The following is a 22466-nucleotide window of genomic DNA, read 5'->3' as shown; positions in this document are numbered from 1 at the left end:
CGACACAATACTAATTCCGGAACGAAAACGCAGAGGAATGCGGATCAAATCGGTGTGGACGCACGCGTGAGTAACCAATTTGAATCTAGATGTTTTGGTTTCTTATATGTTTTTTAATGGAAAAAGTTGCAATTTGCTTGAAAATACTGAGCGTGTCTGCGCGGGATTCCCTCTCCCCGAGAACCCCCCCTTGTTCTTTTCTTTTCAAAGACCAGAAATCGGACGAATTTATTTTATTTTATTTTGAATAAATTCGGTGAAAGTATGTTTTATGATGTGATTATTGACCCTAACAAAATGATTACATATTTATTTATTTTTATTTATCATATTTTTAGTTATATTAGTAATGTTGGTAAGGAAAAGGACATACATTTTATTATTATTATTATTATTATTTCGATTGAAAATGCAAGTGTCTTTACATCAAACATACTACAGTAATACTACTGTGTAAATACTCCCCAAAAAATATTACGGAAATACTACCTAAATACTACCACATAAATACTTCACATACAATAAATATGACAAAACACAACTAAGTGTCAAAATAAATGCTTAAAACAGTGACCTAATATAATATTTTGCTTTAATGTTGAAAAAAATACTACCAAAATATTACTAAAGTCATCCCAGTTCATGGATCCCTAAACCACCTTGGTTACTTCAAAGGTACTAGAAACATACTACTATATAAATACTATATGAATACTCCAAAATACTCTATACTCCCAAAAAATATTACCAAAAAACTGCATCAATACTACTACAGAAATACTTCAAATATAGTAAATATAACGAAACACAACTAAATATCAAAACAAATGCTTAAAGCAGTGACTTAATATATTTTATTTAGCTTTATTTAAAAAAAAAATACTTCAGAAATACTACCAAAATATTACTACAGTAATCACAGTTCACGGATCCCTTAACCACATTGGTTACTTCAAAGATACTAGAAACATACTACAGTGATAGTACTATAGAAATGCTCCAAAAATACTATTACGGAAATACTGCATAAATACGACTACAGTAATACTTCACATATAACAAAAATAACAAAACACAACTAAATATCAAAATAAATGCTTAAAGTAGTGGCCTAATACATTTTATTTTGCTTTATTTAAAAAAATACTTCAGAAATACTACACAAATATTACTACAGTAATCACAGTTTACAGATCCCTTAACCACCTAGGTTACTTTAAAGATACTACAAACATACTACAGTAGCACTAACATAGAGATAGTACAAAAATACAACTATAGAAACACTACAGAAATACTACCACGGAAATACTGCAAAAATATTACTACAGAAATATTGCACATATACTAAATATACTGCAACAAAACTATCAAATTTAGTGCTGAAAAACAAACCTAATATATTTTACTTTGATTGTGAGTATTTCAAAGCTAATTTGATGCAACTCATCTATTTAAAGACCAATATAAAAAGAAATATGTAGTAATATATAGATATCCGCATGTATATTTATTCTTAAATGCAAAAAGAACATTTTTAACCTAATAAGCGAATATATATAATTTATTTTGTTTTTGTTTTTGTTTTTGTTTTTTAATGAAGTTTTTTTACCCTTAGAGGCACACGCACTGTCCCTTTAATTTTAATTTTTGTGTTCCCAAACAAATTTGGTAAAATGTTTTATTTATAAATAATAATTGAATTACATGTTTTTCAGCTTTCATAGGCTTTATGAGCTCTTTAAACACATTTTTGTGTTTTCAGACGTCCGACGTGGTAAAAAATAAGCGGGCCATGAAGTGTGGCGTAAGAAAAGGGAGATCGGAATGCCGCGAGCTGTCTCGCTGCTCTCTCTGTTTCTCGGGATGCTGGCATATGGTACGTGGACCGCCACCACTTCTGTTTTTTTCTTCTGTTTTCTTCTCTAGCCACTCTTGGTTCTAGCAAATAGAAGCTTGCAAAATGCAATAACCACTGTCAATAAAATAAAGAAATAGTACATCTTAAAGGTGAGTAGCGCTGTTTGAGGTGTCCTTAAGAAATTGAAAGTACTGTAAAGTATTTCTTTATTTTGAGTACAGTGACATGAAAAAGTATCCCACCACCGAGAACTTTTTGACTTATCTCGGTGTTCAAACTTATAAATGAAAACTCAAAATCATTTCTAAGAATCAACCACATGTGAGACACCATTGTGAAAAAAGAACACATTTATTCACCATTTTATATTGTGCTAACAAATTAAAAAATGAAAAATAGGAGTTGCAAAAGTATTGCCCCCCTAGTGTTATTACTTTGTACAACTCAGTTTGCTGCAATCACATCCACAAGACTTTTTGGGTTGGACTCTACAAGTTTTGCACTTCGTGAAATAGAAATATTGTCCTTTTCTTCCATGCAAAGTAAGTTCCTTAGGGTTTGATGGTGATCGTTTGTGCAGAGCTTTTTTCAGATCTTTCCAAAAATGGTCTACACAATCGAGGTCTGGACTCTGGCCTGGCCATTCCAACACCTTTATATTGTTAGTTGTAACCATTCCATTGATGATTTTCTTTATGTATTTTGCTTCGTCGACCCGTCTCGAACCAGCTTTACAGTCCCTGCTGAAGGAAAGCAACCCCAGAGCATGATGCTGCCACCACCATGCTTGACAGTGGGAATGGTGTTTTCAAGGTTGTGTGCCAAACATAATGCTTTGCATTCAGCCCAAAAAGTTATATTTTGGTCTCATCTGACCAGAGCACCTTGTTCTAGATGTTATTTGTGTCGCCCATGTGGCTTCTTGAAAATATCAAACAGCCTTTTTTATGGTCTTCTTTCAGAAAGGGCTTTCTTCTTGCCACTCTTCCACAAAGGTCAGATTTATACAGAGTACGCTAATAGTTGTCTTGTGCACAGATTGTTCCACCTCAGCTGTGTGTGCCTGCAGGTCATCTAACAGACCTTGTGTTTGCTTCTCTGATTAGTTTTCTCCTTGTTTGGGCTGAACGTTTAGAGCCGGGGTGTCCAAACCTTTCAGAAAGCTGGCCAGATTTGGTAAGCTGAAAATGTTTACAGTGCTTGGTGATCATCATCACTACCTTGTAGCTCGCCTTTGTAGCATTTTCATTTGGCTCGGGGAGTCTTGTGGAAAAAGCGCTGCTGTGCCGTTAAAACAGCTTCACGTTGCTTCACTTTTTCACAGCGTTTGTTTCTAGTTAGCTTTTTGCCGTCAGCATGTTTCATCTGACAGTGCCTCTTGATATCATTTTCTTGTAGAACAGCCGCAGTCTCTTGTCGGATGAGGCAGACGCAGTTGTTTCGGATTACGGTTAAGAAATACTCCAATTTCTAATTGTCCTGGAAGCAGCGGCCCTCACAGTCAACTTTTCTTTTTTCATTTACAGTTGCCATGTCAGAAATGGGATGGGCTTAAATTCTTATATAAAGCCAAGGGCAAGGGGGTCAAAGGGTTACTGCCATCATCTGGTGAAATGGTGATACATATATATTTTCTGTACAAATTTATTCTATGCTGTAGTCAACATTACAGGAGGGCCACAAATTATCAATTTTTTGATAGAGGCCGCGGGCCAGTACATTTTTTTATCACGGGCCGGACTTTGGTCATACCTGGTTTGGAGGGTGACCAAGTCCTCGTAAGTGAGGGAGCCCTGAACCCAAGTTAGACCTTAACATGCATCTTCTTTCAATACGCACAATTAAGCCCTACTCTAAAATACAGCGACCTCTAGTGATGAATTATTACACAGTATCCCTTTAACTCGGATGTCTTATTTTTGTCAAGCTTTGGCAGGGCTCAGCATCTGGCCCTCCTTCCACGTGGCCCTCAGCAACGCTAGCGTCTTTGTGGATTTCAGCACCGAAACCAACCGCAGCCTGATCCGACATCTTAGTCTGTCCTTGGTGGACATGGACAACAACAAAACCGTCTTGCTCCGGAATCTTTCCGACCGGCAGTCGGCCGGCAGGGTGGAACTCGGCTGCTCCCGTTTCCTGTACGCAGGAACTTTCCGTTTCCTGCTCAAGCAGACCAGCGAAACGCACTCGAACGGTTCGGAGACTACCGTCTGGTGGTGGAGTTCCGAACTGCGGGTACAATGGCCCACCTTCCACATATCGGTGGACAGGATTGGGAACCAATCAGGGGCTTTTCAGGTAAGCATACCTCAGCCGATCGCCTAATAACGATGGCAAGTCCCCTTGTTAAGCGATAATGAATATTACAAACACAACACGGAACCTATTTACTCACAGCAAGAAAGATTATGGAGAATATTGCAGCACATCTAGCAATCTACCATGAGTACCAGTTGTTGTCTGCTTCTTATGACCGAAACGACAAAATACACAAAGAAATAAATACAGAAATTCATCAATGACGAAATCAACGACAAAATACAAAGAAAATTACAGAAAAAAACTTGACAAAATAAATACAGAAATAAAAAAGTGACAAAAGAAATGACAAAATCCATATATCTGTCAAGAACCGGAACCCGATCATGACCCAAATGCGTGACGTTTCTCGAACAAGCCTTTTATTTTACTGGAAATGGGAAGTCATGCACGTTAGGCAGTAGTCTGGCGTGGAATTATAGGAAGCCAGAGGCCGACGAGATCGATACCAATTGCCTGCGCATATATGGGACAAATGGGGTCGATACCAGACAGGACGGGACAGACAGGATTGATATTGAAACAGGATATCGAAATTAAACAGGACGAACGAGACTGGAACGAAACTGGAAACCGATATTAAACAACGGGACACACAAGATTGATATCAAAACAGGATATCGAATTCAAACAGGACAAACTAGACGGGGACGAAACTGGAAACCGATATTAAACAGGACAAAATAAACGGGAACAATACCGGATAGGAAATACCAACAGGAAACAGGACCGAGTCAAAACCCACGTCTTGCGGGGCAGAGGTTCGTTGACGGACTGACAAAGGAAGAATGCGAGCACTGAGCCTGAATAGACGGAAAGCCAATCTGTCAGCGAGCCGCAGCTGGCGCCACACGGGTGGGGCCAATTGGGCGCCATGGCAACCGTGACATTAGAAATACATGACAAAATTAATACAGAAATAAATTAATGACAATATAAATATTAAAATGTACATACATGAGAAAGTACACAACAAAAAAAATGACATAATGTACATGAAAAAATACACAACAAATAAATATTAGAGTAAATAAATATCAAAATACACAAGAAAATAAATTACGAAATATAAAACAAAAAAATGACATAATACACAACAAAATAAATATCAAAGTAAATAAATGACAAATAAAATACATTACAAAATGAATGACTGTAATTGGCGCCGTCCGCGTGGCGCCAGCTGCGGCTCATTGACAGATTGGCTTTCCGTCCATTTAAGCTCAGTGCTCTCATCCTTCCTTTGTCAGTCCGTCAACGAACCTCTGCCTAGCAAGACGTGGGTTTTGACTCGGTCCTGTTTCCCGTTGCTATTCCCTGTCTGGTAATGTTCCCATTTATTTTTGTCCTGTTTAATATTGGTTTCCAGTTTTGTTCCCTTCTAACTTTGTCCTGTTTATTTTCGATATCCTGTTTCATTATCAATCCTGTCCGTCCCGTCTTGTCCGGTATCAACCCCATCTGTCCGATTTTGTACTCGGGCAATTGGTATCGATCTCGTCGGCCTCTGGCCTCCTATCATTTCTCGCCAGACTGATGCCTAACGTGCATGACTCCCCATTTCACTTAAAATAAAAGGCTTGTGTGAGAAACGTCACGCGTTTGGGTCCTGATCCTGTTTTTGGTTCATGACAATGACACAATTTAGAGAAAATACACAAAAAATACACGACAGATTTCTTGGAAATCGGTTTGGCTGTTTCGGAACCTATAAATGACATGCAAATACACACACTCATTCAGACGCTGAGATTTATAAAGCAGTTCAGATTAAATGAGATTTACTGTATTAGATTTAGATAGATTTAGATTAGGTCAGATATTGCAGGATAGCCCCTCCATTTACAAACCGACTCCTGTACCGTTTTGTCCCCAGATCGGAATCTCCACCAACCAACGTTTCCGGCCCTGTTCCGGCCTCCAAGAACCCGCCCTGATCCTGGAAGTCAGCTACATGGAGTACAACCAGATCGGACGAAAAAACATCAACAAAGTTCAAGCTCGCGTGCAACAACCGATGGCGGTTCTCCCCTTCCAGACCATTCGGCTTCCCTGCGCTTTCCCCTTCACCGAGAAAGATTTTGTGCGAGTGTCCCTGCGCTCTTCGCATTCGCCTCAAGAACTGAAAAACTCGGGTCCTCTTTACCTGTCCCACATCTTTCCCTATAAACTCCTGGTGGACAACGCTAACATCTATAAAAGCGGTTGCGAAGGCAGCGTGAGGGTCAAACTGTTAACGCCGCCTTGCGCCCACGTGGACGGGAAGGTCCTTCTGTTCAAGGACGGAGCCGTCCCGGGGACGGGAGGGACGGTGGAGACGTCCTCGGCCCACTTGGCTTTCAATTGGCTGACTCAGGGAGAGAACCAGACGGAATTCAACTGCTCGCTTTTTCACCCGGGGAGGAATAAGTACTGCTTCCGTTTCGTCTTCAACTACAGCCGATCGCCGAGTCCGGCTCAGACTTGTCTTCTGCTGCACAGGAGTCAAGGCGAGAACTTACTGTACCTGTACCTTCTTTCGAGGGAAGACTAACACCGTTATTTATTCATATATCCGGGAAACTGGTCGGTAGCCGGGACTGGGGGAGCAAGACGTGGTCGGAAACAAGTCGTAAGCCAGAACGGGAGAGTAGACGTAGTCGGGATCAAAACAGGTCGTAACCGGAGACAGGTGCATTACTTAAAAAAAAACTATTAGTTACAGTTACTTCACTCAAAAAGTAATTGCGTTACCCTCCCCGGAATACTAAAACCCAAAAGTAGCACGTTACCTGAAAAGTAACTATCTAATAACAACTTAACGTTAATCCTCACATGGAAGCTGATACCATAAAACTGCTTAAAAATAGCTACAAAAAAGAAAAGAAATAGAAACAAACATGTACAACAACTTGTGGAGGCGTTGAAACCTTCAAATTTCATTGTGCAATCTTGAGAGCTTGCAAACAAACACTTTGGCGAGACACTCCATATCCATTTTGTCTCTGGGCTTCAAACCACTTGAAGAGCACTTCTGATTCTGGGTAATGTCCAAGACGTTTTTTTTTTCCAGGCACGGTGTATTTAAAAAAATAGTTTCACAAATAAAAAGATCAAAATTTAGCACTCTTTTACCGTGAATTTCATATTCACTTTTGGCCTATTGATTTTGAGGTTCCTGTATAAGCCACGCGCACTCCCCACCCGCCACCTACTAGTGACACACAACCATGTACGCACATATAGACTGATCCCCTATCACAAACGGAACAGAATCAGGACCCAAACGCGTAGCGTTAACCACAAGTTTATTGATAGAGAGAGGAAGAGCAGCGCCCGCGATCCAGTGTTGCTGGATGCGGGAAGCAAGCCGATTACACAATCGGATCGTGATCCGAATACGGAAGTGGATCTTCCAGGGCAGGAGATGGTGGTGTCAAGGACAGAAAAACAGGAGGGTAAAAACCTGGTCGGGATAAAAAAACGGGTCGTAAGCCGGCACGGGAGAGCAAACGTGGTCGGGGTCAAAAACAGGTTGTAGCCGGAGACAAACAGGGAGATAAGTAACGGACGGGTGGAAAAACGGGAGCAAAAAGCGGGACCAACAAGAGTCAGAGTGAAAATGCTTGCCTTGTAAAAACAGAGCTTGAATGTCAGAACTACTAGATAAACACCAATAGGCTCAAACTGAACACAACATAAAAGGTCTAAGCGAACAAAAAGATGCAGGATATTTTAGGACACAAGCTAGTACTGACTGAACAAAATATGGAAACAAGACGAAACAGGAAAATTACTCACGCATTAATGGAACAACTACAATATGATGCAACACCAACCAACTCTAACAGAACAAAACATGAAAGTAGGAAGACGCATGTCTAAAATCAAACCACGTCTGACTGAACAAAATACGGAAGGAAGAGGACATACGGAACATGCGTATGGGTAGAACTACGACATCATGTTCCAACATCAGCTAGCGCTAACAGAACAAAACATGAAAGTAAGAAGGTCCATGTCTAAAATTAAACTACTTCTGACTAATCAAAACACAGAAGAAAGAGGATATACGGTACATGCGCATGAGTGAGACTATGACGTAATGTTTCAACATCAGGTAGCACTAACAGAACAAAACGTGAAAGTACAAAGGTGCATGTCTAAAATCAAACTACTTCTGGCTGAACAAAACACAGAAGAAAGAGGACACACGAAACATGGGCATGGGTGGAACTACGAAGTAATGTTCCAACATCAGCTAGCGCTAACAGAACAGAACATGAAAGTAAGAAGGTGTTTCTCTAAAATTAAACAACTTCTGACTGAACAAAACACAGAAGAAAGAGGACATACATAACATGAGCATGGGTGGGACTACGACATAATGTTCCAGTATCAGGTAGCACTAACAGAACAAAACATGCAAGTAAGAAGGTACATGTCTAAAATTAAACTACTTCTGACTAAACAAAACACAGAAGAAGAGGACATACGGAACATGTGCAAGAGTTGGACTACAACATAATGTTTCAACATCAGCTAGCACTAACAGAACAAAACATGAAATAGAATACCACAAACATGCCACACGTGGACAGAGCCACAACAAGAATGCCATGACAATGAGACCAGGAAATGGACATGCTGGAACAGTAACTCTGGCTGAACAATAACATGAAAGAAAGAAGACGCAGTATATGTTAGAACACTAATTAACTCTGACTGAACAAAACATGGAAGTAGGACAACGCAGGATGTGTTGGAACACTAACTCTGATCGTGACACGCACCAGCTCTCCAGTTAATTGTAACTGAACAAAACTAGAAAGAAGACAAGGCAGTATATGTAGGGACATAAGTGAGCTGTAACTAAACACTACATGAAAGAAGGACTCTCACACGTCGAGACAATAATAACGGTGGTACCATGGCGGCGAGGGCAAAATTCACACATGAAAGTAGGAAAAGTACAGAATGTGACAGTTAATATGCCATGCAATTGCAAAGGGAAAAATCAAACAAACATATAAAGGAAAATAACATGAATCAAATCAAGAATTGTCATTTTGTGCAGAATCTTGGGGCCCTTGGAAAGAGTGGAGCGTGTGCAGCGCGAGCTGCGGCGAGGGCGTCAGGGAACGCGTGCGGGAATGTTTGTCGACCTCTGGTGGTCAAAGCAAGCAGTGCACCGGAATGGCCAAGAAACAGTCCCTCTGCTCTTTGGAAGAGTGTGCAGGTAAGTCAATGCTGTTTTTTTCTCGTTTTATTATCTGGTTAGTTTATATCTATCTTTATATCTATCTTATATCTTTGTAGCTTTGTAGCTTCGAAACATTTGATTCCTTTCTTTTTTTATCCAATAAAATCTTAATCAGAAGTTAATGCAACTCGAAGTGATGTATAAAAGTAATCCGTAATAAGAAAGCACAATTTCAGCACATGGAAAGAAAAAAAGAAAGAAAAAAGGAAGGAACTAAGGAAGAAAGGAAGGCATGAAGGAAAGGAGGAGGTGGAGGGACGCATAGAGAAAAAAAGAAACAAAGAAGGAAACAAAAAAAAAACAAAGAAAGAGGGAGAAAAGTAAGGAAGGGTGGGAGGTAGAAAGAAAAAAGGAAATAAAGAAAGGGGAAAATGTAGAAAGAATGAAAAAAAAAGATAAAGAACGAAAGGGAGGAAGAGAGAGGAAAAGAGAAAGAACGGAAGAAAAGAAAAGAAAGACAGAAAAAAAATAATGAAAGAAAGACAGAAAGAAAGGAAGAAAAAAAGAAATGGAGAAATAAGAAAGGAAGGATGGGAGGGAGAAAAAGAAAGAAAAGAAGGTACTTAGTAAGGAAGGAGGAGATGAAGGGAGGGAGAGAGAAAAAAAGAATCAAAGAAAGAAGGAAACAAGGGAAATGCAGAAAGAAAGACTGATAAACGAAAAAGAGAAAAATAAAGTGAGAAAGAAAGGGAGGGAGGAAGGAGGGGAGAGGGAGGAAGCGAGAGAGAAACAGGAAGAAAGAAAAGAAAGGAGAAAGAAAGACAGAAGGAAAGATGGCAAGGGGGAAATTGAGAAAGAAAGAAAGAAAGAAACTAGGGAGGAAAGCAGAGGGAGGGAGGGAGAGAAAAAGAAATAAACAAATTTGGAAACAAAGAAAGGAAAATTGAAAGAACAAAGAAAGAAAGCAGGGAAATGGAGAAAAAATGTAAAAGAAATAGAGAAAAAGAAAGGGAGATAGGGATGGAGGGAGGGAGAAAGAAAGAAACAAAGAAGGAAGGAAACAAAGAAAGAAAGAAAGAAAGAAAGAAAGGGGAAATGGGGAGAGAAAAAATGGAAAAAGAAAGAAAGGGACACAGAAAGAAAGAAAGAAAGAAAGAAAGGGAGACAAAAGTCAGAAAGGGGGAAATGGAGAAAAAAAAGAATGAATGAAAAAGAAAGAAAGAAAGAAAGAAAGCGAAATAAAGAAATAAATGGATATATGAATTCAACTTAATTTGATTTGGGAGTAGCCCCTGACATATTCAAAACTGCAGCTCATTTTTCTCTTGTGCTTCTCTCGGCATTGTTCCACAGTCCACATTGACACACGTGGCCTAGCGGGTCAGCTCAATATCAGAGAGGCCAAAAGGGAATTGGGCAGACTCTGGCTATATTCCTAAAATAATATGACAATATTTCTTCTCCCTCCTCCCAGAACTCCCAGTCCCACCAGCATCCGTTCCCAGCAGCCTCGGCGGCGGCACGGCGGTGACGGTGGGCATCTCGGTCTGCCTGGCCGTCATTTTGGCTACCGTTGCTGTCGCCGTGTGGAGGAAGCTCTGCCGCCCTCCTCCCTGCGGCTCGCTCCGGGGGCCCCCGGGGGCCCCCGCGCCAGGCGGGCGAAAACTCTCCGACCGGGCCTCTGTAGGCGGCGACAGCCTGGCGAGGGTCCGCCCTGCTTCCGATCTTCTCCGAGGTCATCATCCACAGACGGTGCCGGAGCCTGCTCAGAAGGTCCTGCCGCCCGTTTTTGGGTAGGTTTCAAAGTACAGCGGATCCTCGGGAGGATGATTCAGTTTTATTCAACATTGATACGTAAGAAAGAAGGAAAGAAAGAAAGAAAGAAAGAAAGAAAGAAAGGAAGAAAGGAAGAAAGAAAGAAAGAAAGAAAGAAAGAAAGAAAGAAAGAAAGAAAGGGGTAATAGAGAAAGAAAGAGAGAAAGAAAGAAAGAAAGTAAAAAGGGGGAAATGTAGAAAGAAAGAAAGTTAGAAAAGAATAGAGAAAGAAAGAAAAAAGAAAGAAAAAAAGAAAGAATGAAAGAAAGAAAGAAAGAAAGAAAGAAAGGATGAAAGAGGAAAGGGAGAATGAAAGAAAGAAAGCAAGAACAAAGAAAAAAGGGAGAGAGAGAGAAAGAGAGAAAACAGAAAAACAAAAGAAAGGGGAAAATGGAGAAAGAAAGAAAGAAATTAAAAAGAAAGGGAAAAGAAAGAAAGAAAGAGAATGAATTAAAAAAACAGAGGGAAACGACAAAAGAAAAAAAAGAAACAACAAAGAAAAAAACATATCAGTTTCAATCAACAATGATACATTTTTATATTTGCCGTCTCCACCCCATTTACATCCACCCGCTACTCTACCGGACCAGTTGAACTGACGTCACACCAAAAGTCGATCAAATTTAATTTTTTCCTCTACGTGTATGTGATACTAACCAACACTACTGCTTTTTTTGTAACTTCATTATTATTTTGCTTTTTTGTTCTTCCTTTTATAACATACAACTTCCTTTACATCCACCCGCTACCCCACTGGACCAGTTCAAGTCTTTTAAAAATGTCCCTCTCTTTCTTCTCTTTTCTCTACCCTACTCTCTTTCTTTATCTCTTTTTATCTCTTTCTCTCTGTCTTTCTCTCGCTCTCCATTTCTCCTTTTTTCACTCTGTCTCTCCTCAACCCTCTCTATTTTCCCTCTTTCTCTCTCTATCTTTTTTCTTCTCTTTCTCCCTCGTTCTCTCTTTCTTATAACCAGTTACCGGTGTTATCTCTTACTCATAGTAGTCCTTCAAGAAAATAGTTACTTCCCCATAACCCAAATTTCTCTTTCGATTCCAAAAAACTCTGCAGCTCGCCATTTTTAACCATCATACATATTGCTGTATTACCTTTGTACTAATCAGCATGTTCTTCCTTTTATAACATACAACCCCCTTTACATCCACCCGCTACCCCACTGGACCAGTTCAAGTCACGTTACACCTAAAGTCAATCAAATTTCATTTTTTCCTCTACGTGTATGTGATACTCTCCAACACCACTGCTTTTTTGTAACTTCATTATTATTTGGATTTTTTTCTCCCTTTTATAACATACAACCACCTTTACATCCACCCGCTACCCCAGTGGACCAGTTTAAGTCGTGCCACACCTAAAGTCAATCAAATTTCATTTTTTCCTCTACGTGTATGTGATACTCACCAACACTACTGCTTTTTTGTAACGTCATTATTATTTTGCTTTTATTTCTTCCTTTTATAACATACAACCCCCTTTACATCCACCCGCTACCCCACTGGACCAGTTCAAGTCGCGTCACACCTAAAATCAATCAAATTTGTGCCCAGGTACCGCTTAGCCCAGCAGCAGCTTAAAGAGATGAAGAAGAAAGGCTTGAAGGAGGCCACCCACGTCTACCACGTCTCCTCCAGTCCACTACCCGATGCTTCCCCGGTCCAACCGGACCCCGAACCGCTTCGGGGTCCTCCGGTAGCGGCCGGTGCCGGTTGGCGGGACCGCACTGCCGATTGGGTGGAGATGGCGGGCAGTCCGGCTCATCAGAAGAATCCGGATATGAGAAGGACTTGCAGTTTTTCCCAGTCCAAAGTTTTGTCCACAGGACGGTACCGGGACAGGAGCATGACCCAGGTGAAGGAGGAAAACTCCCACTTCTCCATTGTCATAAATCGGGGGTGTCGATACAATGCTGAGAAGTGCAATTGCAGTTTTCAATATGTCCACTTGATGTCGACAAAGCCAGGCACCAATCGCTAAGCAACTGAAGCAGTAATTCGCTCACTTTCTTTCTCTTTTTCTCTTTCTCTCTCTGTCTCGTTCTCTCTCTCTTTCTATCTTTCTCTTATTCTCTCTCTTTCTCTCTGTCTTTCCATCTCATATACTTTTCTCTCTTTCTATCTTTTTACTCTCTTTATCCCTGTCTCTTATGATCTACCTTCTTTTTTTCACCCTCTCCCTGTCTTTCTTTTATGTTATCCCTTTTCTCTCTTTTTCTCTATTTTATTTTTCTCCCTTTCCTTTCTTCACTCTCCTTTTCCCTTCTTCTCCTTTTTTCTATTTTGTCTCTGTTTCTCTATCTGTCTTTCTCTTTTGCTTCTCTCTTTCTTTCTGTCTTTCTCTCACTCTCCATTTCTCTTTTTGTCACTTTATCAAGCCTCATCCCTCTCTTTCTCTCTGTATCTTTTTTGCTTCTCTCTTTCCCTCTTTCTCCTTTTCTCTTTCTTTTTCTCTCTTTCTCTGCTTTGAAGTCAAGTCAAGTCAAGTCATTTCCTCTGTATTTGTCTTTTGCTTCTCTCTCTCTCTTTCTATCTCTATGTCTCTTTTTTGTTTTCCCTTTCTTTCTCTGTCTGTCTCTCTTCTCTTTTCTCTACCCTACTTTCTTTCTGTCTGTTTTTTCTCTTACTCTCTCTGAGTCTCTCTCTCTCTCTGTGTTACCCTTTCTCTTTCGCTCTCTTTTTTCTTTCTCCCTTTCTGTGTTCCTCTCTCTCTCTCTTTCTCTCTTTTTCATCTCTTTTGCTGTTTCACTCTTTCTGTCTTTGTCTTTTCTCTCTCTCTCTCTCTCTCTCTCTCTCTCTCTTTTGCTGTTTCACTCTTTCTGTCTTTTGTCTCTTTCTTTCTCTCTTTCTCTCTCTCTCTCTCTCTCTTCCCTCCCCTTTTCTCTGTGTCTCCCTCTTCTTTTTTTCTCTCTTAATGAGACTTCAAATGAGTTTGACCCCCTCTACTGAATTAATTCAAAAAGTAACCCGTAAATTGTGGTTCAATCCCCTACTTGGTGGTACATCCCTGCTCTTAAAGATGCTGTGCATTTAAGAGACAACTCTACAATGTAACTCATTTTTTTTTTCATGCTCAGGTGGGATCTCGGACCCTTCCCGAAGGAAGCTCCTGGACCAAAGAGAGAAGAGCCGTGTCTCCCTTTGGTTCCTATCCCATCCCGGAGCACGAAAGCCCAAACTGGACCCATTCTAGAATGCAGAAGAACCCGCCAGTACCCGATTGTGTGGGAACCAGCACCTCACCAGGGCAGGCGGACCTCGTTGCCGAGGTGGGAAACAGATGGCGACCGGGAATTTCGGGGATCGGCGGCCCGGTCCAACCCGATTGGCGGGAAGGAACCCACCCCGGCGTGGAACGGGCCGAGCAGAACTGGAACCGGCGCGGTCCCTCGCCGATCCGGAGGAACATGCTGGCCCGAAAACTCAAGGAGGCTCAGGCCTGCTCCGGAGGACGGCAGCGCAGCGCCACCTTCAGCGTGGCGCCGGAACAGCGCTACAAAGACCCGGGCCGGCCCAGACCCGGTTCTGGATGTTACCAGAGTGGAAGTTCTGCTTACGAACTGACTGAGACTCTCTCACCAGGACACATGGAAGACCTCGTGTAGATTACGGCACATGTGACAAACTCGTGGCCTGGGGGCCAAATGTGGCCCATCACATCATTTTAAGTGCTCCGCGGGAAAATCCGAGAGAAGCATGTTGGGAATGAAATATTAAAATCTATCGTTTACCAAATTGTTGGATTTAGTTATCTGACTCCATTAACCAAACACAACCTACATTCGCCTAACAATGCGTGCTCATTTCTTGATGGAAAAGATGGAAAAGAGACCGGCATTTCCACACGGGGGTAGATTTAATTTCATTAACAATTGAACTAAGTAAACTCGAATAGGGCCGAATTAGTCGGATGGATGTCGTTGGAGTCTCTGGGAAACCCTCTCTTCAAGTCCTTTCGCTTCTCCTCTTGGACCACGTCTTTCCGCAAGATGTGTCGTGTCCCGCACGGTCGTCATGGCGCCCAGCTGGCCCCGCCCCTTGACACCGGCTGACACGCATTGAACTGATTGCTTGTGGAGTACTTAAACGCTCCTTTTGGGACTGCCCGTGGCTAGACCATTGCTTAACTTTGAGGAAAACCTGTCCATGCCAAGTTTGTAATTTCTATTGCCTTCAAACCTGTTTTGTTTTGTCTTTGGTCCGTTTGTGCTGGACAACTTTTCTTTCCTAAATTAAAGTGACGGATCGTCTACGCATATGTGTTCCCACTTCCTGCTTCCCTGACCCGTTTCCTGACAAGATGGTGTGCCGGCTCCTCCTATGGGCGGGCCAACGAACCCCAACGTGAGCCCCACCACTTCGCCGCGATGTCTGGAACACTCAAAACAGCGCAGAGCGTTTCTCATAACAATGCCTGCCGTCCTCCGTCATCAGGGCCTTTTTGCGTCGTCGGATGTGCTAATTATCTTATCAGCCTTACGTCCCGTTCCCGCCGTTCCTGTAAACAATATTTTCCACTAGGTTGCACTGAGCTCGCCCCACAGCCCCGCCGGGGAATATCTTTTGCATTAAATGTAATTGGTATTCGATCGTACAAAATCCTTCATAGTCAAATGTATAAAATCCTTCAGGCACAAAAAAAATGAGCCTCAAACAACGACATACACTTCTAAATATATCCACCAGATGTCGCCAAAGCTAGGCACCACTCACAAAGAACCCAGTGGAGCTGTATTTGCTGACTACCAATAATCAACCAGAGAAAATTGAGGAAACTCCGAAGTCAGAAAGACAAAAAAAGACTTGACAGGATTTCATGCGTACAAAAAAAAATATTTTTTTGTTCCTCTTACATTATTTGCGGCATGATTTTTGTCAAAACGGGGGAATCAAATGGATTTCAAGGTTTTGTTTTTCTTTTTTTAATCTAGGGGCCACATCATAGAAAAAGCACACTTGCGGGGACTAGACTAGTGAATTCAAGACAAAGAGCCAGAGAAAGAAAGAAAGAAAAGAGAAAGAAAGAAAGAAAAAAAGAAAGAAAGACAGAAATAAATGGAGAAAGAAAGACAGAAATAAATGGAGAAAGAAAGAAAGAAAGGAAAGAAAGAAAGAAAGAAAGAAAGAAAGAAAGAAAGAAAGAAAGAAAGAAAGAAAGAAAGAAAGAAAGAAAGAAAGAAAGAAAGAAAGAAAGAAAGAAAGAAAGAAAGAAAGAAAGAAAGAAAGAAAAAAGCAAGAGGAATAAAAGGGGAGAGAAAGAGAGAGATGGACAAAAGTGAGAAAGAGAGAAGGAAACAGAGAAATAGAGAGAAGAGAAAGGGCAATGGAGAAGAAAGATATAGACAGAGAGAGGCAAAGAGGAGACGGAGAGAGAAAATGAGGAAAAAAAGAGTGATAATAAATGGAGACAGAGAGAAAGAGAGAGACAAAAACAATGACAAAGAGGGAAAAAGAAAAGGGACAAAGAGAGAAAACAAAGATACCATGAGAAAGAGGGATGAAGAGAAAACGAAAATGAAAAATGATTTTTGTCAAAACATTTCGTTATCAAGAGGTCGCAGGTTCGATTCTCGGCTCCTCCGTGTTATATGTCGAAGTGTCCATGGGCAAGACACTGAATAACTCATGCCCCCGATAAGCAGGTAGGCGCCTTGCATGGCTGCACGGCCGCTATTGGTGTGTGAGTGTGTGTGTGAATGGGTAAGTGTGAAGCACATTGTAAAGCGCTTTGGGAAGTCTTCATTGATTTGAAAAGTGCTATAGAAATGCAAACCATTGCAATTCCCCGTATTTAGCAATAATAAACCTTACAAACAGAATGTGGCACCTATTTACTCACAACAAGGCGGACTGTGAAGAATTCAAAACATAGCTCAATCATCTGAACACGTTTCTTTTATCTTACAAATAAACAACACAAACAATTCTTTCAGCATCTTTCTTTGTTCCTTATGGAAATACTACAAAAACACCACTGCCGAAATACTAGAAGAATACTACAGAAATACGACATGCAGTGCGGGGGAATCAAATGGACTCAACCATTTTAAGTTTTTTTCTATTTTTTCAATCTAGCGTTTTTCCATCATATTTAAGCCTTTATTAATGAAAAAAAAGTACTTTTTTAAAAAATAATTTTTCATTGCACTAGGTGAATGGAACTTGTATTTAATCATATAAAATCCTTTATAGTAAAATGTATAAAATCCTTCCAAAACACGCTAGCTACGCCCATGATGAAACCCTTTATTGTTTTAAATGATAAATAAATGTTTTCGAATTGTTGGGAATGAAATATCAAAATGTACTTTTTACCAAATTGTTCAAATTAGTTATCTGACTCCATTAACCAAACACAACCTACATTCACCCAACAATTTATGCGCATTCGTTTCATGAGAGAAAAATGACCAGGAAAGCCGACATTTTCACACGGGGGTAGATTTCATTTCATTAACAATTTAAATAAGTGTACTCCATCGAAAACGGCCAAATTAGTGACGTTGGAGTGTCTTGGAAGCCCTCTCTGAACTCCTTTCTTCTTCTTGGCCCACGTCTCCCCGCAAGATGGCGTCTCAGCTCCTCCCATGGACGTGCCAAGGAATTGTTTTGCGCCCACCGTTCTCACAACACAGCGCCTTGTTCTCAAAACAACGCCTGCCGTCCTCGGTCAGAGTCCTGTTATCAAAATTCCCTGGTCAAAATATTCTGCATTTGTAACAGCGTGCCGTGTCATTGAACTAAAGCCCAGTCAGTGAATATCTCGCATTAAACTCAATGATTGTAACTTGTATTCAATCATATAAAATCCTTTATATTCTGAATGTTGTATACATTTGACAGATATTATAAAATTAACAACAAAGTAAGTACATATGCTCAGTTTGATGCAGTAGAGAGATTCACTGACTGTTTTTCTTCAAGGTACATTAGAAGGTTAGGCTGTCTGGAATGCATCAGACGTATTTTGATAACAGAATTCCTGTGAGTGCTGACGGGAGAAGGCCAGACGCACAAGGACGTCAGGCATTGTTTAGATAAGCGCTCTGCTTACATGAGTTTTTAAGACATCGCGACGCCCTTCGGCTAGGAGGTGGTGAAGCTGGCACCTGGCCCGCCCATGGGAGGAGTCGGCACGCCCCTGAGAGGAGTCAGCACGCCCACGGGAAGAACCGGCGCGCCAGCCGGTGAAAAGACGTGGGCAGAAGAACTTCAGAAGATCGATTGCGAGGGACAATCGAGAGAGAGGCTCGACGAAGAGCGACAATAATTCGGCTAATTCGATGGAATTCACTTAGTTAAATACTTTAAGAAAATATATATGCCCCCGTGTCGAAATGCCGGTCTATGGTTCATTTTTCCATAAAGAAATGAGCATGCATTGTTAGGCGAATGTAAGTTGTGTTTGGTTAATGGAGTCAGATGACAAATTCAAACAATTTGGTCAACAATACATTTGTAATATTTAATTCCTAACTATTTAAATGTATAAAATCCTTCAAAAGTTTTTCATTGTTTGTGTCTCCAGCAGTGTTCCTCTAAGCTGCGACTTAAGTCAAAGTTACAGTGCATAAAGGTAAAAATACACGGGTTCCCCTGACGTTGTGTCCTAAATGCGGTATTTTGAAGTCAATGTCGAACGAAGTTGAAAAGTAAAGTTAGTAGTTTTGTCGGGAACCGGCTTCTTTGGCTCGGCTCACTTAAAGGAACCGGCTCTTTAGGGTCCTAAACGGCTCTTCAGGTTGTTTTTGCTTCTTTAATCCCTACATGACCAAATATGATGTAAAATTATGCTCCAAATGAATTAAAGGAAGGGGGAAATAGAACAAAAAAGAAAAAAAATACCAAAATGAAAAAGTAGGGAAAAGCTGAGAAAAAAAGAAACAAAAGGAAGAAAAAAAAGAAGAAAAAATTTAGAAAAGAGACAGAAAAAAAAGAAAAGAAAGAAACGTAGGAAAAAAGTAAATAGAGAACAAAAAGAAAAAAAGTAAGAGCTCGGAAAAAATAAACACAATGAGATTTTTTTTAAATGAATTTTTTTAAAAAGTAGAAAAAAACACGGAAAAAGAAGAAAAAGTTTGTGTTGCATTAAAATAATTTCCAATGATATCAAGTGAATCTTGTTGCCAACATTGTACTTCCACTAAAAATGTGATTTAGTACAGTTCTGTATCTTACATTCGACTAAATACGCCCCCCAAAATGTTAATATTATGTGACAAAATATGTCAGGAAATAAAAAGAAATGGATATCTTGTGAAAGAATTGTAAGAACAAACGACGTTTGTAGGCCGTACAACCTTTGCAATAGTACATGAGTCAATTCATTCAAAAGAGAAAAATCATTTTGCATTGCCGGAAACTCAGCAAAATGTAACTTGATGTCAAGTTTTGGACATGTTTGATCATTAATTATCTTGCCACACTTGGGATTAGGGTGGCTCACTGTTGTTTCAAGCGTTGCTCACCGACTTTGTGTGAACGCTCAGACCCGTAAGGAAAATTACAGGGAACATTGGTCTCCAGACACATTTTGTCTTTTTGGTTTCCGGGTTCAATATGGCTCTTTTGGCATTTTGGGTGGCCGATCCATGCTTTAAATAGACCGTTATATGTTTTGTGCCCAAATGAGAAGCAGATGTCCGATGCAAGAGGAGGTGGCTTAACATTTACAAGAAATGAGAAGGGGAAAGAGAAGAATATCTCCAGGAAGTCCGAAAGACACAAGAAAAACGCTGCGTTTGCACAAAAAAATGAGGAGTGAGGGAATAAAAATCCGAGCGTCCGCTCAACCTTTGAACCGTCTTCCTTGAGAGTCACAAGACAGATTCGGACGAATGTCATTGCCGACGGTAAGCCAAGACAAACTTGAAGCTTTCCATTTGCACCCGCCTTTGTTGCATGCCTCCCGCGGCCATTTTTTCTCTCTCCTTTTTTATTACATAACGGGTTCCGATTTACGAGCTTATCCTATACACGATTTCTGCACGTTTTTATCTTGAAGTTTGCACGCCGCTTTTTATTTGGAGCAAGTTTCTTCAAGTCATGACCGCGGTCCACTTCGACCCGGGTTCGGAATGGGGAGTCAATGGGTGAGCATGAAAAACTACAACAAAGTAAAAATACAAACTATTACGAGACGTAGGAGTTTCTGCGCATGCGTGATTTTGAACCGCACCTGGACGCGGTTTTAATATTCGATCCGGTTCATTTGTAGAAGCGTGGCCAGGATGGATGACGCTAAAGTGGAAATTGACGATGGACGGGACGAATATGCCGAACCGGACACCTTGTATCAGTGAGTACATTTCATTCAAATAAAGTAATTGTATAAAAAAAAACTTTCAAGTCATGTTTATTTGTGACGCCCTTAATCACAAAGAGTCTCAAAGGGCTGCACAGACTATTATGACAGCCTCCCCTGATCTAAAACCTACATGAGGGCAAATAATATACAGATATTGTATAGCATTTCTTCACAAAATGTCTCCAAGGACTGCACACATGATGGTTGAACCATCCCCTGATCTGAAACCGACCTGAGGGCAAGGAAAACCTCAAAAACCTCAACATGAGGAAGATATGAATCCTTGAGAAGAGGCCTCGTTTAAAAAGATAGGGCTTTTGGTTTGTTTCCTGACTATTTTTTTACACCTACTATCACACACTTTAAGGTTGTAAACTAATTAATTAATCTATACCTACTTACTCACCTACTGACCTATTTACCTACCTACCTACCTACCTTCATTCTAATACTTACCCACTTGCCTACTTTACTTAATTACTGACCTACTTACCTTGTTACACACTTACTTGCCTACTTACACACTTACTTACCTACTTATACAATTTCTTACCTACTTACCTACCACCCTACTTACTTACCTACCTACCTAGTTACACACTTACTTACCTACATACTTACCTATGTACACATTTACCTTTTAATCTAATTATTTACCAAATTATTTACCTATTGCTTACCTACTTGCCCTCCTTCTTACTAACCTTCCTACATACTCACTCACCTACCTACTTACTAACCTACCTACGTACTCACTCACCATCTACCTATCTACTTACTATCCTGCCTACGTAGTTATACACTTACACACCTACTTACCCACTTATCACCCACCTACCTACTTATTTACTAACTTAACTAATTTTTTACTTACTTGCTTACCTACCTAATGCCTCTAATAAGCAGGTCGGAACCTTGTGTGGCTGCATGGCCACTATTGGTGTGTGTGTGTGTGTGAATGGGTAAGTGTGAAGCACATTGTAAAGCGCTTTGGGAGGTCTTCATTGACTTGAAAAGCGCTATAGAAATTCAGACCATTTACCATTTGTTTCTTCATATTTTTAAGTACTCTTTTCTTTCAATTAATTCTGTAAAAAAAAATAACTTTGGTCGCAGTTTCCATAGATGATTGAATGTATTCATTTCTAAGCTTTTTAAGGACAATTATAGATTTTATAAATGGGAAAATAAAGCTTAACTATTCATTCCTTAGATGTAGTTTGTTTCCGAAAAAAGGAAGTTTTTTTGGCTTCCATTTTGAACAAAATGTCAGCTGTTTTACATTAAATGCTGTTTGTTTCTATAAGATTTAGGTCAACTTTTATTCACATTAAGTACATTTTAAATTAATTCAATTGTTCCGCAAAACTTTCAGTACTAATGCTGGCTTCATCTATTCTTCTTGTTTGACTTTACAGCTATATTTTTGCGAAAATCTTCAATCTACTATTTTTGCACAATATTTTGGCTAATTTGCTGCTAAATTAGCTAATCTGCTCATTCTGATGCACCTACTACTTAAGCCAGCCTGCAGGCGCTACCTTGTAAATCAGGGGCGTCCAACTCATTTTAGCTGGGGGGGCCACATTATAGAAAAAACATACTCACAGGGGCCAGACTAGTGAATTGATGACAAAGAAGGAGAGAAAGAAAGAAAAAAGCAAGAGGAATAAAAGGGGAGAGATAGACACAAGATGGGGGGAACAAACAGGAGAAAAGCAGAAGAAAACAGAAATAAAGATAGAAGAGAAAGGGCAATGGAGAAAAAAAAATAGATATAAGATATAGAGATAAAGAGAGGAGACGGAGAGAAAGAGACAAAGAATGACAAATAAAGAGAGAAAAAGAAAAGTGACAAAGAGGTAGAGAAAACCAAGAGACAATGAGAAAGAGGGATGGAGAGAAAATAAAAAATGGAGATGAAAAAAGTGTGAAATGGAGACCTGATAGCTGGAAAAAAAGATGAAGAG

The 22466-nt window shown here is 40.3% G+C and overlaps 2 protein-coding genes across 3 annotated transcripts in view; both read left to right on the top strand.

The window, feature by feature from the left end:
- On the top strand, positions 1-15584 carry thsd1 (thrombospondin, type I, domain containing 1). Its single transcript, XM_088321210.1, has 8 exons — positions 1-66; positions 1766-1879; positions 3789-4159; positions 6057-6669; positions 9237-9398; positions 10837-11155; positions 12744-13044; positions 14267-15584. Exons 2-8 carry the CDS (start codon positions 1828-1830, stop codon positions 14792-14794), a joined length of 2346 nt encoding a protein of 781 aa, XP_088177336.1. The 5' UTR covers positions 1-66; positions 1766-1827; the 3' UTR covers positions 14795-15584.
- A 4222-nt stretch (positions 15585-19806) lies between these two features.
- tpte (transmembrane phosphatase with tensin homology) overlaps positions 19807-22466 on the top strand; it is a 37138-nt gene continuing 34478 nt past the window's right edge. Inside the window, exons 1-3 of one of the 2 annotated variants that reach the window (XM_088320818.1) lie at positions 19807-20041; positions 20194-20281; positions 20407-20487. In XM_088320818.1, coding sequence (XP_088176944.1) covers positions 20235-20281; positions 20407-20487 — 128 coding nt within the window. In that variant the 5' untranslated portion in view covers positions 19807-20041; positions 20194-20234. The remainder of the gene's footprint in view (positions 20042-20193; positions 20282-20406; positions 20488-22466) is intronic. The other variant, XM_088320819.1, reaches the window with a different exon arrangement.

Source organism: Urocampus carinirostris, chromosome 17, assembly GCF_059441175.1.
Source record: "Urocampus carinirostris isolate Australia breed hairy pipefish chromosome 17, RoL_Ucar_1.0, whole genome shotgun sequence".
NCBI lineage: Eukaryota > Metazoa > Chordata > Actinopteri > Syngnathiformes > Syngnathidae > Urocampus > Urocampus carinirostris.
This window is presented reverse-complemented; position numbering and strand designations above follow the sequence as displayed.

What these genes read in the sequence shown, in the direction of transcription:
- thsd1 (XM_088321210.1), top strand. Translation starts at nt 1,828, where the DNA reads ATGCCGCGAGCTGTCTCGCTGCTCTCTCTGTTTCTCGGGATGCTGGCA. An exon ending in ACCAATCAGGGGCTTTTCAG is followed by an intron (nt 4,160 to 6,056) that starts GTAAGCATACCT and finishes TTTTGTCCCCAG; the next exon opens with ATCGGAATCTCCACCAACCA. An exon ending in GGGACAGGAGCATGACCCAG is followed by an intron (nt 13,045 to 14,266) that starts GTGAAGGAGGAA and finishes TTTCATGCTCAG; the next exon opens with GTGGGATCTCGGACCCTTCC.